The sequence below is a fragment of the Salvelinus namaycush genome, chromosome 39 (assembly GCF_016432855.1).
Source record: "Salvelinus namaycush isolate Seneca chromosome 39, SaNama_1.0, whole genome shotgun sequence".
Lineage (NCBI taxonomy): Eukaryota > Metazoa > Chordata > Actinopteri > Salmoniformes > Salmonidae > Salvelinus > Salvelinus namaycush.
In genome coordinates this window covers 16,487,664-16,505,764 of record NC_052345.1, presented here as the reverse complement: position 1 = coordinate 16,505,764, position 18,101 = coordinate 16,487,664, and the positions used below count along the sequence as shown (strand labels likewise).

Sequence of the window (18,101 nt, the reverse complement as noted above, 5' to 3'; positions counted from 1 at the left end):
ACTGATGTGACCTACATATCTCTGACACAACCACGGGCCATTGATGTGCAGAGAAAATTCACTAGATGCCCCGTACCGCGACACTGGCGCTCGAAAAGGGCTTTACATGTGACCTTGTATTAAGAAGGACAGATAATATGGATGGAGAGGGTAGATATTTATGGAAAATGCCTACCAGCACGACGCAGCCTTGCTCGTTGGTTATGGTAGCCAAGTCACTAAGGCGAATAGCAAAGCTCACGTCCATGGATATTCTTTCAAAGATCCCTGTGTGAAGTCTTTGGAAAAAGATGAATAATAATATGGGAAACCCATATTACAGTCATCACAATCATATGAGGGTGATGATGGTTATTATTAGAATAATGTGTAAATTAGATTGGGGAGTGATTAATACGATCTTCTATACCTTAATTAGCTGCACATCATGTTTCAGTGTGCATAATGTTTGTTTTCTATCGTGGTTAAATGCTCAAGGTACCATTTATTGTATCATTCAGTTATGGGCTACATAGGGCCTACCATACCCATAATTAACTGTTGCATATATTTGTTTTGGTGTGGGACCCAAAAGTTTAATTTCAGTAGGCCTATTGATGATGAGTCACTCACACAATGACATTCACATCATTTACCCATCGGTTTCAGCCTTTACAGAAACCATGGGTGTGTCCTTTAGAAATATCTACCATACACTTGTGACACTTGTGAAAACGTTAATGAATATGTTAACAAATAGGCTATTCAAATAGATCAAAGGAAATGGGCATGGAGCATAGGCAATGGTAGCCTTGATTCTTTTTTTTCATGATTTGGATGACATGCGTAAAAGGCAAATATTCAGTTACAATTCCCAATTTGACATATCATAACACAATATTATACTTTTCATAGCACCCTCTTGCAGTTCCATTTCACCCTACACATCCATGGGCTAAAGCATGAAACTGCCCCAGCCCCCAGAAGCGCCTCCTCCTCCTGACGTCACATCAATGGCTCTTTGCATGAACAGTTTTCTGCGACTCCTTCTCGTGTGCAAAGCCAAACGTATCGCACTGCCACTGCCAACGAATTCCGACTGGAGTGAGAGGGAAAGAGAGGGAAGATCGGAGAGAAGGGATATCTCCCGTATCAATTTGAACGTCGGAGAAACAGCACAAAAGCGGGCAGGGTGACATTTTCTACAGGCATTGGAAGAGAAACCTTCCCTTTGCATCGAATATGGAGCTACCCGCCGCGGGAGAGCACGTCTTTGCGGTGGAGAGCATCGAGAAGAAGCGGAATCGAAAGGTTTGAAAACACTTCAAATATATGACTGCTCAATATCCAAAAACAGGGTTCTTTGGTATCACTATACAATATATTGCGTAATTGATGGAAGTAAATTATGTTGTTGTTGTGTTTTTGCAGATATAATGTCAAAGAACCGCTTATAATCAAATTAACCAATATGTTCTCTCATCTGGGTATAGGGGAGGATGGAATACCTAGTCAAGTGGCGAGGATGGTCTCCAAAGTAAGTTAGCTTTTAAAATACTATAGCATACTTTAGTACTACCTTAGTAATGCAAATTAATATTTCAAGTTTTCAAGTGTGTGTGTGGCGGGTGCGTCTTTGCGCGCGTTGAAGCGAATGTTTGATTCGATCGATGGAGTTTAGGATGCCATCACTAATTGATGTGTTAAGCGAAAATTAAGGTAACGTGGGGTAACTAGCCTCCGATTAACATTTTCTAGTAATTAACTCTTAAAAGCTAAAATCTAGGTATCTTATTTAAGTTAAATAAATCAAATATTGAAACAAAATGGCATTGCACATCTCACTATTAATATCCTCACTATGACGAGGTTTTGATGTAAGGTTCCTCTTTTCATTTTCACACCAAATCATGTCCAAATGCTACAGTATATAAAAAAAATGACTGTATCTCAATTAAGTTATTTGTAGATGATTTGGACATGCTAATGTAGGTACCATTGACTTGCATTGGATTGCCCTAATGGTATATCTATAAAAAGTGTATAGATCTAACGTAATTTGAATATATATGTAAGTTTTTCTAAATGACAATGATTAGATCATTAGATCACCTTACCTCAGAATCGTTTTGTTAGAGTGACTTAAAAAAATGTAGATTAGACGGGTGACAAAGTGGTTTCTGTGAGAAATATAGGGGGGCAGTTACCCCGGGGACTTATTACCCCACGTTACCCTAATCGCCCTCATAATTCCCATAGAGTTAATGCTTGTGTTGACTTTGTGAAGTATACTTCCTTATTAACACTTTATAATGACCTATTTCCAGAGTATAGGCTACACTTTGCTCTTACTTTATTACACATTTATCAATAATGTTTATGTTTTGATGTAGGCCTATTTGGTCAAGACTGACTGATAACTGTTAACAGCTAACCTGATTACAGAAGTTGCCTGGCTACTTTACAATGGATTCTGTCTGCAACCAAGCGGATGACGGCCACATTTGATATATGGTTGTTGTTTGGTTGATAAAAGGCGACCTCTGTTGATGTTGATATTAATGTCTCTCTCTCTCTCTCTCTCTCTCTCTCTCTCACACACTTTCTGTCTTAATAGATATAACACGTGGGAACCAGAAGAAAACATTCTCGACCCGCGGCTGCTTGATGCTTTCCAAAACAGGTGAGTTTGACAGACTCGATTTGACGTGATAACCTTGCGTAGTCAGTGGGGGGGGGGCTGCTCTGTGCGTTTGTCTGTGCGTGCGCGCGCATAGCGCACAACTTCTATCTCGTGGTGTGCGTAAAATGTGGCCTAATTGAATTACATTTTCCTATGGCAATGTTAAAACTTTTCAAAGCCCTAAAAGGGGCTTTTCTCAGTAGGCCTATAATAACAGTAGGCCGAAAAAGGGCTTATCTCAGTAGGCCTATAATAACAGTAGGCCTACACAGTGACCACACAAATCGGATTGAAAACATTTTGTAAAGATTGCGTATGACTGTTACAATTTCGTGGTCGACCATATCGGACATTGAATTGTCCCTATGTGATATTCTTAGGCCTATAACAATAGATTGATTGATTTTAGTTTGCCCATACCACAATAGGCTATCATCTTTCACAGGCTATATGCTTATGCAGACACCAGGGCCAAACATTTCTCGACTGCATGCTTTGTCTTGTCCCCCATCCCCGCTTCATCTCAGCATGTATTGGACGAGGAAGGCACTGAGAACAACATTAGATAGACAAAAAGTGCACTAGTAATTGGTAATAGTAATTAGTAATAGGCGATATCCCTGTAACAACCGTAGAAGCATCCGCTTGAAGCCACCGTGTGCCTTTTCAAGATGCCTTGTTTGCTTGACAAGCGTTACTGTTAACCGGTAATTGCTAAACCTCATGTGGGGGGTTTCTGGACGTGAACACACAACCACAACTGCACTATGGCGCAAAAACCATGCAGTGACTCGGCCTGTGTTCGGGTTTGCTGTCATTCTCTCCCGCAGTGTGCGCAAACCAGCTTTTAAAAGAGACAGGTCACTCAGTAGGGAAAATGTTGACGGAGGGCGGTGTCTGTTTTCGCCATGATCTCTGTCTCTGAACGGGGGAGTTTTTTATTGTAGCTAATTACGTGACTCTCCAGGGGGCATCGCCGGGCAGAGTACCAGGCTATGAAAATATACGGAGTCGCCACCGTAATTAGATGTGCGCAAGGAGGAAAGGGGGGTGACATCAGGTCTCATTGGGTATTGAATTACTGCTCTAGAGTAAGCATGGAAAACAGTGGGCTATAGGAAAAATATCCTATCCACCCGTTACATAGTCTATAGATGTGTAGTTAATTCAGATCCTGAATCTATTCCATCCTTATATGGATCGAATGTTGAACTAAAAACTATTAATTCCATGTGGAAATGATTTTGGAGTAATGCAGATTTAGTCAGGCCTAAACCATACCATATTTGACATGAGAAGGACTTTGATATGCAGCAATGCCTGGTAAACAAGTAATAAGGATATACGCCTGTAGGCCCTACACTACATAAAGTATGAGATTTGTAATTCATGTCTCATGGGTTCAGTTAGAGGATCTAGTGGTAAACATGGGGATATGACTGAGAGGTATTCCACTGATGTTTCATGTCACCAATTAGGATTAAATGGTGCATGGGATTTCCCCATAAATTACTGCATTGCATTACTGTATTTCATTATTGTTAGTACATCATCATTATTGTGGATGGTTTGAGTGACATGGTGGTGTTTTCTGTCTTTCACAGGGAGAGATACGAGCAGCTTATGGGATATCGCAAAAGAGGGCCAAAGCCAAAGCACCTGATGGGCCAGGTGAGTCTTCACATATTTTGAAGGGGACAATTAACTCCTGTATTACAATACATTTGATCAAATAAATGTTACAAGTATGTATGAAAGGCCCTCACAGAAATAAACACAAGTTTAGAACTAAACACAAGTTTAGGGCTCAGGACTCACCCAAAGGTCATCTAGAGGACACCATTTGATGATAGCATTTTTCTAACCTTCGTTACAGAGAGACAATCCGTCAGATGGGGATGTCAACAAGTCCGCTCTATCAGTTAACTAACAGCTGTGTTTTTCGCAGGTCCCGTCCTTTGCCCGGAGATCCAGCATCCTCTCAGGCCTTCAGGAGACCACCCTGGACGAGGACAACCGGCAGAAAGTGGACCCCATCCAGACGGTGCGCTCGCAGACGCAGCAGTACCAGCTGAACAGCAAGAAGCACCACCAGTACCAGCCCCTGCTGGCCAAGGAGAGGGAGGCCGAGCAGCAGGCCAACGGAAAGAAGAAGCTCTACTACCAGCTCAACAGCAAGAAACATCACCACTACCAGCCTGACCCCAAGATGTACGACAGCACCCAGTGCATGAAGCCAAGGGAGGCCACCAAAGCTCCGGAACTGCCCACCAACCACAGCTGGAACCTGCCTCCCGCGCTGCAGCAGAAGTGGGTCCGGGACAAGGACTCTGGTTGCCTGAGCAAAGTCAAGGATATCACCATGGAGCTAAAGAAGCTTCCGGCTCACCTCAACGGCCACAGTGGCGAATCGGAGCAGAGCAAGGCCACGGCCAAAGAGGACGCACCGCTGTTGAAGGATAACGGTGTCAGCGACAGCAAGCTGAAGATCGTCAGGAACAAGAACAAGAATGGACGCATCGTCATTGTCATGAGCAAGTACATGGAGAACGGCTTGCAGGCGGCAAGGATTAAAAATGGAGATGTGGAAACCCTTGACGAACCGCAGCCGGGCAATAATGATGATGCTGCAGAAAATCAACTTGAAAAGATGAGGCTCGTCCAGAAACTGGGTCTCACCAACGGATTCGCGAAAGACTGCAACAAAGGGTCTAACAGATCTAACGTGTTTAAGTGTCCTGCTGACAAGGTCGACTCACCCAAAATGGAGCTTAGTGCGACAGAGCAGAATAAACATTTCAATGTCAGGGGTCAGAAGGAGGCTACAGAGGATCAGCCCCTGCAGCTGACCACCAAACCTAACCTTGCCCCTTGGCCCTTTGAGATGGGGGTTCATAGGACTCAGCCAGGAAACGTCTCTTCTCCAGCCCTCAAACGTCACCTTTCGGAGGCAGACAAGGGCGAGGACCGGGGTGGCTGTAAACAGTTTCTAAACTCCCGGAGTATCAGTGCACCCTGCACTGTGTCCTCACCTCCTCAAAGCAACTCCATGGACCAAAATGGCCACCATAGCCACAATGGCCACCAGAACGACGACTTCCTGGAGTCGAACCAGGACGAGCCCATGGACCTCAGCTGTGTGAGGTCCAGACGGGAGGCTCCAGTTCCCACAGAGACACAGGTGGCTCCTGCTGAGGAGGAGAAGACTGCAGAACAGACAAAACCGCCATTGGCTATCACAACAGAACAGACTGTGAAAGGGAAGCCTTTTCCTTCATTCAAGCCTTTCCTTGGGAATATAGTCATCACGGATATTACAACAAACTGTCTCACGGTGACATTTAAGGAATACGTTACAGTGTAACGAAGCTGAAAAAGTCGATCTGAGGACGAGGGATTAACAGCAACTGTGTGAATTTGTACAAATGTGTGTTGGAACATATTGGTATTTTCAGATGTTTGAATGTAAATAAGAACCCTTACAGTTTGCATTTAGTGGGGTTGAGATTCATTTTGTTTCGGGTTCCTAACCCTTCTATAATTTGTATGTACATAGCTTTGGCTATCATTCTCTAAATGAGCCCCAGAGTTTTTGTCATACTTGATGATGTAGGCTTCTAATTGAGTTACAAACTACTTTAGTACATGCTATTTTGACACATGGTATCAGGGCTCAGTGAAAAAGCACTTACTCATGTAAATATGATTTACTTTTGATAAAGGCTTCATATCCATTTTGCTTTACAGTCTTTGTTTCAGGTCTATATATTGAGAAAGAAAAAGTCTATGTGTTGATTATTGGTAAATGACACCCTCTTTCAGTTTATTTGCCTGTGTGTGGTGTGTGTGCACGCAAGTGAATACATGTGTGTGTCTGTGCGTTCATGTGTAGCGACGTTGCAAAAATGATGGGCCGTGTGTGCGCATGTACAGTACCGGTCAAACATTTGGACACACCTACTCATTCAAGGGTTTTTCTTTATTTTTACTATTTTCTACATTGTAGAGTAATAGTGAAGACATCAACACTATGAAATAACACATATGGGATCATGTTGTAACCAAAAAAGTGTTTTATATATTATATTTTAGATTTGTCAAAGTAGCCACCCTTTGCTTTGATGACAGCTTTGCACACTCATGACATTCTCTCAACCAACTTCATGAGGAATGATTTTCCAACAATCTTGAAGATGTTCCCACATATGCTGAGCTTTTCCTCCACTCTGGGGTCCAACTCATCCCAACCCATCTCAATTGGGTTGAGGTCGGGTGATTGTGGAGGCCAGGTCATCTAATGCAGCACTCTCCTTCTTGGTCAAATAGCCCTTACACAGCCTGGAGGTGTGTTTTGGGTCATTGTTCTGTTCAAAAACAAATGATAGTCCCACTAAGCGCAAACCAGATGGGATGGCGTATTGCTGCCGAATGTTGTGGTAGCCATACTGGTTAAGTGTGCTTTGAATTCTAAATAAATAACTGACAGTGTCACCAGCAAAGCACGCCCACACCATCACACCTCCTCCATGCTTCACGGTGGGAACCACACATGCGGAGATCATCCGTTCACCTACTCTGCGTCTCACAAAGATTGGAACTAAAAATCTCTAATTTGGACTCATCAGACCAAAGGACAGATTTCCACCGGTCTAATGTCCATTGCTCGTGTTTCTTGGCCCAAGCAAGTCTCTTCTTATTATTGGTGTCCTTTAGTAGTGGTTTCTTTTCAGCAATTCGACCATGAAGGCCTGATTCACGCAGTCTCCTCTGAACAGTTGATGTTGAGATGTGTCTGTTACTCGAACTCTGTGTAGCGTTTATTTGGGCTGCATTTTCTGAGGCTGGTAACTCTATGAACTTATCCTCTGCAGCAGAGGTAACTCTGAGTCTTCCTATCCTTTGGCGGTCCTCATGAGAGCCAGTTTCATCATAGCGCTCGATGGTTTTTGCGACTGAACTTGAAGAAACTTTCAATGTTCTTGACTGATCTTCATGTCTTAAAGTAATGATGGACTGTCGTTTCTCTTTGCTCATTTGAGCTGTTCTTGCCATAATATGGACTTGGTCTTTTACCAAATAGGGATTTATTCTCTATACCACCCCTACCTTGTCACAACACAACCGATTGGCTCAAACGCATTAAGAAGGAAAGAAGGTCCACAAATGAACTTTTAACAAGGCACACCTGTTAATTGAAATGCATTACAGGTGACTACCTCATGAAGATGGTTGAGAGAATGCCAAGAGTGTGCAAAGCTGTCATCAAGGCAAAGGGTGGCTAGCTGAAGAATCTCAAATATAAAATATATTTTGATTTGTTTAACACTTTATTGGTTACTACATGATTCCATATGTGTTATTTCATAGTTCTGATGTCTTCACTATTAATCAACAACGTAGAAAATAGGTCAAATAAAGAAAAACCCTAGAATAAGACGGTGTGTCCAAACTTTTGACTGGTACTGTATGTGTGTGTGTGTTTGCAAGATGGACAGATTCAAACTAGGAAGATAGAAGTCTGTTGCTTGGACAGATCATGCCACATGAGACGACGTGGAGAGCCAAACAAACAGGGCCTCCCGGGTCAAACTGCACAAGTCAATGAAGGACCTTGGAGTTAACATGTACTTTGCACTGTTGTAGGCTGGCTGAGGGGGGTGAATGGCTGCTGCGAAGGCGATGGCCTTAGCCTCTTATCTGAGGATAACGTTTAGGAAGATAGATAATACTGGTTTCAATTATTGTAAATATGTGAAATACCCACTCATATCATTCCTTCCCTGTAGCTCTGTAACAATGTGACATTTTAGATATCAATTCAAGTCCCATTGGCCTAGTTCTTTCTTCAAGACCCATAACATGGATATTATTCATTTTAAAACAATGCTATGTTTATAATTGATCCTATTTATTGTAGCTATTCACTACTAATGTGAAACATGAAGGGAAGTTGGAAATTATTTATAGAGATTTCATTTTAGAAGGTCGTGTAGGCCAACTAACAATCACATTCATCCCTGACGTTTTGTTGAACTAATGAGGAATTCACCCACATGTCATATTCAGAATGTAAACTATGGGTGATTAAATCAACATTACAGTTAACACCGGTGGTCTTTAATGTGCAATGCATTTCAGGAAATGTCCGGCTACTCTTTTATTCACACCGTTTACTTCATTCTCCGTTATAACTAGAAGTACAGAAGTCATTATGAACCATGTTCTCATAGCCTGCACGCTAATGCTTATGAGTTTGATAGGCCTATGGCCTTTTGTGGGCTTATAACACTGTTAACTTGAGCCTATAACAGTTGTATAACACTGTTACTGTTTCAATAGCATTCCGTGTTTTCATTGCAAGGGCAAGGCATATGGTATCCTAGGCTAGTCTATAGCCTATATTGGTATCATCAAAAAACATTCATTCATGGGACCTTCTCAATGTTCTGTTTGAAACCCCTTTCAGCACTTGGTTCTTCAAATATGCATTGTAACTGCTTAAAGAGGGACTTTGTTGTTCATGTGAGCAGACTAAACTGAAAAGGCTTCTTCTGATGTGTTTTTGCGAGAATAAAATTGTATGAAAGTTATGAGCCGAATCTATTCTTTATGGGCTACGTGACTATGCATGATCAGATGTTAGAGTGATACAGATCTACATTGTCTCAAGGGTGTCTTGCAACACAATCTTGTAGAAATCGCAGGACTTGCTTCTTGCACTGGAGGTTAAAATAGATGCAGTACTAACCTCGCTTCCTGGCCTGCTGCAGGGCTGGCCCTAAGTGAAATTTTGTTGTGGTGCCCCCCCCCCCCCCCCCCCACCTTGCGGGCAAAACATTTTAGTTCCCTACTGCCATGTCTTATTCCGATGTAATATGATGAGTGAGAGTCACTAACCAGTGGTTTAAAGTACTTAAGTAAAAATAGGTGAAAGTACTAAAGTAGTTTTTTGGGGTATCTGTACTTAATTTGACTATTTATATTTTTGACAACTTTTACTTTTACTTCACTACATTCATGAAGAAAATGATATACTTTTTACTCCATACATTTTTCCGGACACCCAAAAGTACTCGTTACATTTTGAATGCTTAGCAGGACAGGAAAATGGTCAGAATTCACACACTTATCAAGAGAACGTCCCTGGACATCCCTACTGCCTCTGATCTGACGGACTCAATAAACACATGCTTCGTTTGTAAAGTATCTCTCAGTGTTGGAACGTGCCCCTGGCTATCCGTAAATTAAAATAAACAAGAAAATGATGCAGTCTGGTTTGCTTAATATAATGAATATGAAATGATTCATACTTTTACTTTTGACACTTAAGTATATTTTAAGCAATTACATTTATTTTTGATACTTAAGTATGTTTCAAACTAAATACTTTTAGACTTTTACTCAAGTAGTATTTTACTGAGTGACTCACTTTTACTTGAATCATTTTCTATTAAGGTATCTATACTTTTCCTCAAGTAAGACAATTGGGTACTTTTTCTAACTATAGAAACGAACTATATTAATGAGGACCCCTTGGTGGTTAGATACCTGGCTAGATTAATTCATCAAACAAACAAAACAATTGGGGAGGTTTGGGGGGCCGGCCCTGCCTGCTGAATTTAGATGATTTATTGATCAAATCAAATCAGGTGTAGGTAGACCTTACAGTGAAATGCTTACTTACGAGCCCCTAACCAACAGTGCAGTTTAAAAAAATACAGATAACAAATAAAAGTAACAAGTAATTAAAGAGCAGCAGTAAAATAACAATAGTGAGACAATATACAGTGGGGTAGCGGTACAGAGTCAATGTGCGGGGACCGGTTAGTTGAGGCAATATGTACATGTAGGTAGAGTTAGTAAAGTGACTATGCACAGATGACAACAGAGAGTAGCAGCGGTGTAAAAGAGGGGGTGGGGGGGGCAATGCAAATAGTCTGGGTAGCCATTTGATTAGATGTTCAGGAGTCTTAGAAGAAGCTGCTTAGAAGCCTCTTGGACCTAGACTTGGCGCTCTGGTACTGCTTGCTGTGCGGTATCAGAGAAAACAGTCTATGACTAGGGTGGCTGGAGTCTTTGACAATTTTTAGGGCCTTCCTCTGACATTGCCTGGTATAGAGGTCCTGGAAGCTTGGCCCCAGTGATGTACTGGGCCGTTCGCACTATCCTCTGTGGTGCCTTGCAGTCGGAGGCCGAGCACAAAGATTAGCAGCTAGTCTAGACAACTCTGTAGGCATATGTGTTGGTCACACTCATTATGCAATAGTGCTTTAAGTTGTGTCAAAGGCGTTGGGGCAAATGCATGTAGGCCTAAGGACAATCACAGTAACCTAACTGCTCTTTTACAATAAGCCCTCCTAGTTTCAGATGACATCTCATCCATGGTCAGTTCTAAAAAATATATATATATTGAAGGACAGTATCTTATCTAATTCCTTATTCCAAGCTGACTAAACTCAACTCTATGGTGAAGGTTGTTTCTGATGAACTCCACCAACTCCACCTATTCACCCAAGGTCAAAACTTCAACATGTTTTCATTATGAAACGCTTACCTTGTACCTGTGTTTGTCCTTTGTAGTTGCATGCCTTTCTTCGCTTGCTGAAATCCATACTTTTTTAATAAAACGTTAATCAAATACAACCACCGACTGTGTCCTTGTTGGGGATTCAATTGGCACGCGCACATTTGTGCTGACTTCCCGTCTTAGAGCAACAGCAATGAGCAAAAAGTCTGCGGTTGTATATGATTAACGTTTATTGAAAAAGTATGGATTTCAGCAAACACAGAAAGGCATGCAACGACAGAGGACAAACATAGGTACAAGGTAAGCGTTTTATAATTTTGCAAACATTTTGTATTGACCTTGGGCAAATGGAAGTAGTCAGAGTTGAATTCCACAAAGTCTAGTCTTTACTCAACTCTGTTGCTGGAGTTAATCAGAGACTTCCTTCACGGTGGAGTTCAGTTTAGTCAAGTACCTTATTCCAGGGTACAACCCCATAATCCATGGTTGTTGTTCACATGTGAGTAAATTACTGAGTTTCTAGCCTAGGCCTATGAAATCCACATTGGATGCATAACGTTTCATTCACAACGTGTATGAACCTGTCCAACAAAACTGTTTGTCTATATGCAACTGAAGCTAGAAAGCCTGTTAATCAACACATGTAAGGCCAATGAGGCCTTTATCGCCTATGTAGGCTAATTTGCAAGCATATTCATTAGTTAAATTGCAATCGGGTGGCTCCACGGGGTTGTAGTCTACTTGTAGAAGTTGGCACAAGAATCACCCACCCAAAAAAACATTCAATGGATGGCATTATTGAAGCATAGAATTATAGGCTGCAGGCCGATTTCCATCGAGATGATTTACCATGGTGCGTCATTTAACCATTTCCATTGAAGGAATAAATTGATACTCCTATAATTGCTCATAAATGAACTTAACCTTGGAAACTATGCAGATGCAATTAAATCTATAGGTTACGCTCAAATAGCTTATACCTTGTAAGTGGGGGTGACGCAATGTTTAGCTGATCAGATGTAAGCCTAAGAAGGCTATATGACCCGGGAAAAAGCTACATTTACATAAATCAGTCGTTGCCCACAATAATGGGAATTAATACGGTCAAACAATAATACAGTTGCAAATATCTCGCTCTTCAACTAGCCAACTTGATCTGCCTCCCAATGCCAACTCTTCTCCCCCGGCAATCCATTCTCATAAATTATTTTGAAACCTTTTGAAGTTATATGGACAATGTGGTAACAAATTGTAAAAAGCAGAGTATCTAGTTACAAAGTCACCTGCAAAACCGGGTTTATATGGCATGTTTTGTAGGCCTAATCGTTTTTCCGAATTGCAGAGATCGCTGCAATGATTTCGCACGCACCTTTGACATTAATTTCTCACGAAAAGGAAAACGTGTGTCCCTGCCCTAATAACAAGTTCGATTAAAGTCCGGTATACTTTTTGGTCCAATTTGTTTGAAGTAAAGCATGTCCTCTTTCTAACCTGCACACACACATTTGCTAAATTAGAGATTGACAGGAAATCTATGTATTATAGGAAAATGTTTCATACTGGATTGGAGTGATGCTCTTGTTTGTTATTTTACAATGGCACTGAAAGTTTTCTCATTCATTAATCCATCGGCTGTAGCTGTGTATTTATTTCATGCATGATTCAAATGTTGTGTTGTTGTCTATAAAGCCAATGTTTCTGTGTACCCTACTTATTTGACAGTGTTGGCAAACAAATGTTGACATTTTGGCTTATATTGTAGCTATGCCCTGCATTTGTCACAATGCGAGTCTAATTTATGTGGGAAAATATGACAAATGAGGTCAACCTGTGGCCGATTTATCATCTGTCTTCCCCTATTTGTCATGCAGTTTTTTGATATAGTAGATTTACAAACGCAACTAGGGACAGTGTAAAGAGTGTGAAGAATTCCAGTTAAATTATCATCAACATGGCGGACTGACTGTAAATAGAGTCGTCGCAGCTGCACAGTCGAGAGCAAAAGTTGCCCTTAGCCCCTACGCCTCATTGCGAAACTTCAGGGATGATGTGTCACAAAAACCCATCGCCTTGACAAACCACAACCGCAGAGCAGAAGCTTTTCCTCTCGACCATTTTATTTCATTCCATTGCCGCGGAGCCCCCGAATAAAACAAAAACTGCTTTCGACACCTTAACGCGCAGAGAACGAGAGAGAAAATGGCTGTCTCTTTTAGTCTATCCAGCTTATTTTTTTATCGAGGTTTTAAAATGGGCGCATGTGACACCACCGAAACGGATGTAAATTAAATAAATTAGATATCTTGATGTTATGAGGTTAATATCTGTAGCCTAACTGTCTGGAGACCATAAGTAAAACATTTTACTAGCCTGCCAACAGAACAAACCCAACCCATTTTGTTAAGTGTCGGCTATGTGGCAATATAACAAAACGATGAACGTTTGCTTTATTATATTACATTATTAGATAAATGATGTTCTTGTTGCCTCCAACCATAGAGATATAGATATATTTTATAATTGTGTTCTAATTCTACATCCCTATCCGCGAGAGCATCCCTATCACTTTTGTCAGTCTATTTCAGTCATCTCAGAATGTCCACAACTTTGTTGTTTTTTGTAACCAATGTTACTTAATTTAGGCCTATACATTCCCTTCTCTGTGAATTGTTCCTATAGGAATTATATTGTTCTAAATTATGTTTGGAAAGGATTGGCATTATGAATATGCTAGTCTATAGTAACGTGTTGGGTCTTGTGGATTTAATTTTGTACCGTTGTTTCTTTTCACAGATACCTTACCGTAATTTATACAATTAAGCTCTGTCGAAACAAACAGAAGTTGCCGATGCCTCTTTCTCTCCCTCTGCGCACACATTCCACATCCCTCCTCCTGATCAGCAAAAAGTGTAACCTTGAACTTTTGTGTTGGCAATATTGTGTGCACGGCAATGTGATCTCGGTTAAAGACCTAATGAAAATATCTTGAAGGTCTTGGTTATAGATGTGACTTCCTTTAATGACCAACTGGATGAAAATAAAGGTGACATTTGAATTATGTCCGATAAAAAATGTGACAGATGTTGACCAACCTTTTAGACAACTAGCCCCAAGAAGGTGTGTTGTTATGCAAATTTCACAAAAAATAATTAATAAGCACAGAGGACTTGAAATACATGATAACTGTGTGTGAGAGAGAGAGAGAGTGCGTGCGTGCGTGTGCGCGCGCATGTGACAATTATGTGTTCGCGTGTCTGCATAGGAGAGGAGAAATTAAGATTCGTTCTTCCCCTTGTGCATGTCGTTTTTTTGCTATTCTGAGCGATAGGTAATGGCGGTTGCCCAGATACGAGCGAACCAATAATCTTCTGACAGGTCGACCATGCACCCATATATGGCTGCAACCCCTGCTGCACTGCAGTCGCGCGGAGACCAATGCTTACCCCATTAAAAAGGAGTCCCGCAGCCCGTCTTCCTCCGGTAAAGCGATGCACAAAATGCATTACTGGCATCATGTTTGCTTGTGGAAAAATACAAGAGACAAAATGAAAACCTAATGTAAATGCATATGACGAATAATAACATGAGGGACGGTTCAATATCCCATCTAGCCTATTTTCTGCATGTCTTCTTTGTCCTGTACTGCTTCTATCCCAACGGGGATTTTGAGAGCATTCACATTAGGAAATGGCTTGTAATTGACTAGATGTTGATGTGTTTGCATGGGTGCCGTCATGGGCCTAATTGATAGCATAACAAACATGCATTGATTGGCAAAGAGGGGGTCCTTTGTTTCAACCATATCCATTGCAGCCTGTCAGCGCAATATTGCCATTAGCCTATTGTCATTTCCAATGGATCAAGATTGACCTATAGGCGTGTAATTAAGCAATGAAGAGTCTATTTCGTGGTTTAGGCATGCAGTCAGCGTTTGAGATTTGCTTTGTGTTACAGGCTGTATGGACCTGCATGTCTCTAAGCTTTAGGGTGGCCCGCTATAAATTTAAATTGACATGCATGCTATACTGAAACAACCATTAGTCTATCTCAGTTAGTTTGTTCAATTATATATTAGGCCTACCTCTTCTCTCCCTTCCTGTCGAGCAATCGGAAAAGGGTATTTAAGTATTGCTTATTAGTCAAGATCGGATTATTTGAAATAGATTATGGCTGGGTCTATCAGGGAAACAATAATATATTATAATAAGCCTATATGAGTTTTCTCCTAAACGAGTTTCTCACGGGGGCCAAATGATCCCAGAGAGTGAAAAGCCTATAGTCTAGAAGTATAAGATGAAGGCTTTCGTGATCTTTGCATGCTTTGACAATGCAAACGTATTGAAATGAGACAATGCCAATACCAAAGTTGTAGAAAACTGTGTCGCTCCTCACATGTGCAAATAAACTTTGACCATAATAAAGGCCGACATCTGAGACATATTTTAATCAATATACTTTTTGTCAAATGGTTGTGCGTCCATCTCAACTCATGTGTTGGCCTTAACAGCAATATTATCCGATTGATTAGCCTTTCTGATATAGTTGTATTTATTTGACTAGGCATAGATCAACCTAATTAGGAAATCCTCATTCGTATGAGCCTATATTCTTAAATGGAAGGATGTTTGTGTTAAATTAATGTATTTTGTTCGTGTAATTTAGTTCATAATGTAAGCCTGTAATCTTGTTTGAAAATCAATCTGAACTTTTGGAGTCTGTTTTCTTTAAGGGAACTTGGCGATGAGGTCTGAGTTAATATGAAGTTTCAAGAGGATATGGATATGTTATTTTTAGTACTCAATTAAATATATTTGCGAATGATTTGTAGATGTGTGATCAGCCAAATAGCTGTCAGATTAAGAAAATCAGTTTATCGGTCAATTGCACACAAGGTCCAACCGAAATGTGACTTCTGCTTTTAACCCAAACCGTTCATATTGGCCAACAGGTTTTGTGGAGAGGTGCAGGGGACTGCCACACTGGGCGCCCGGGGAGCTATTGTTGTGAGAGGTTAAGTGCCTTGCCCAAGGACACAACAGCAGACAATGGAATCTCGGATTTGATAGGCCTACCAGCAACCTTCCGGTTGCCAGCTCACTTCCCGCCAGACCCGGGATTCTAACTGGCAACCCTCCGGTTGCTTGCTCGCCTCTAACCGCTAGGCTACCTGCCGCCAATCAATTGGTGTTGTGAGTTTAACCTTTCGTTGAATGCACTGCAAATTAATATTTAGACAAATGAATGCTCTGATTTAAAAAAAATCGAATGGAAAGTTTGACAATAATCCAACACGCGGGACATTATTGAAATGTACCTTTTCCGATTCGACAAGTCTTTGGATGCTGTTCATTTGAATCTGTGCTATAATGCCATATTAATTTTATTTTGGAGAAATAATATTGACATAGTAATGATAATACAGATAATAACAATAATAATAATATTATCATTATTAGTAGTATTAATAAATAAACAATTAAAATAAATATGTAGGCCTATCCAATTAAGAATAACGATAAATACAAGGATATTATTATTATTTTATCTATTTTGGTCTGACAAACCTTTTACATATGGCCTATATATTCCACATACTCCTTCAGTTGTTGCTGTAACGTGGATAAACGCAGTAGGCCTAGCTGACTGATTTATGCTGTGTAAACAACAGGATTTATCACACATGTGTCTAATTATTTGAGCAGATCGTAATGAAAGTAAGCAAATGATTTAAACGCACGAGATTTTATGGTTCGTTTTAAGTGACGGGTTCGTGGAAATTATAGACCTAAATATATCCCTTGTTGAGTGGTTGTGCTATGATCACTTGGTGTTGTGAGTTGAAAATATTTTCGCTTATTAATTGAGGCCCATGCATAGGCCTACAAGCTCTGTTCTAAACTTTTGTTTTTCTATATGAAGCCCTACTCAATGAATTAGACTACATAGGCCTACTTCCATACCCTACCCAATAGGCCAATTTCTGTTTCGCTCAACTTTTTGATAGGCTATAATTACAATATTTTCCCGATTAGTCTAAAGTTTATGTTCAGGTTAATTCATTTAATTTGAGGTCCTACCTAACAAAGTGATGGCAATCGCCTACTAAAACACTTTAAAGGCTATAAATTAGGTAAGGACTTACGACTAAGCTAAAGGTGCAATGTGTTCTCTGATCTCCACATTTAGACATATTCGACTGTGTTCGTTAAATGAAGTCAAACGTGTATGGAAACTGTAGCTTAGGTTTAAACGAATATCCTACTGAATGGAGACTATAATTGACACCATTTATTGCGAGAGAAAGAAAGAAAAAGCTTAAACACCCATGACGCTGCTTGTAGGGATCAAGAGAACTGGAATAAGGATAAACTATTGGACATGAATGTGATCTATAGCCTATGTTCTATTTAGACATAGGACATTTCCTTTAGGCCTATATTGTCTCCTAGTGTCTTCATACAATTTACCTTACCATGACTGTAAACTATTGATTAGGAACACTTTAAACTGAAATATTGTGTGACAGTTCAGTTGATAACTGAAATGTGCACACATTCAATCTGCTTTCCTTCACCTCTTTGGCGTATTACATCTGAGGAACGTTGCTCCCATTGTTCATTTCTGTTCATTCTGCACATGTTCTGGCGACATATGTTTTTATAGATCTCCGAATAATCCGAGTAATTGATCCACCGCGCTAATGCCACCATTTTCCCCTTAAGAATTTCCAGAAGTGGACGCTCCTCCTACTCACCTAGCAACCGCGGGCACGTAGCAACGGCTAACCCAATGGGCTTACTCTAAATGGTTCCACCGACTGCGGTTCCTAGGCAACACATACATTTTTTTAATGACGTCTTTTCTGTGCAGGAGTATTATGGGCTGTCTGGAATTCACTCCGCGAGACAGGGG

The 18,101-nt window shown here is 40.7% G+C and overlaps 1 protein-coding gene across 1 annotated transcript; it reads left to right on the top strand.

Moving 5' to 3' along the window:
- The first annotated feature begins 1,078 nt into the window (after positions 1–1,078).
- On the top strand, positions 1,079–6,550 carry LOC120032881 (E3 SUMO-protein ligase CBX4-like). Its single transcript, XM_038979105.1, has 5 exons — positions 1,079–1,290; positions 1,473–1,516; positions 2,597–2,662; positions 4,267–4,333; positions 4,611–6,550. The coding sequence occupies exons 1-5, from the start codon at positions 1,222–1,224 to the stop codon at positions 6,024–6,026; spliced, it is 1,662 nt and encodes a 553-aa protein (XP_038835033.1). The 5' UTR covers positions 1,079–1,221; the 3' UTR covers positions 6,027–6,550.
- The last annotated feature ends 11,551 nt before the right edge of the window (positions 6,551–18,101 follow it).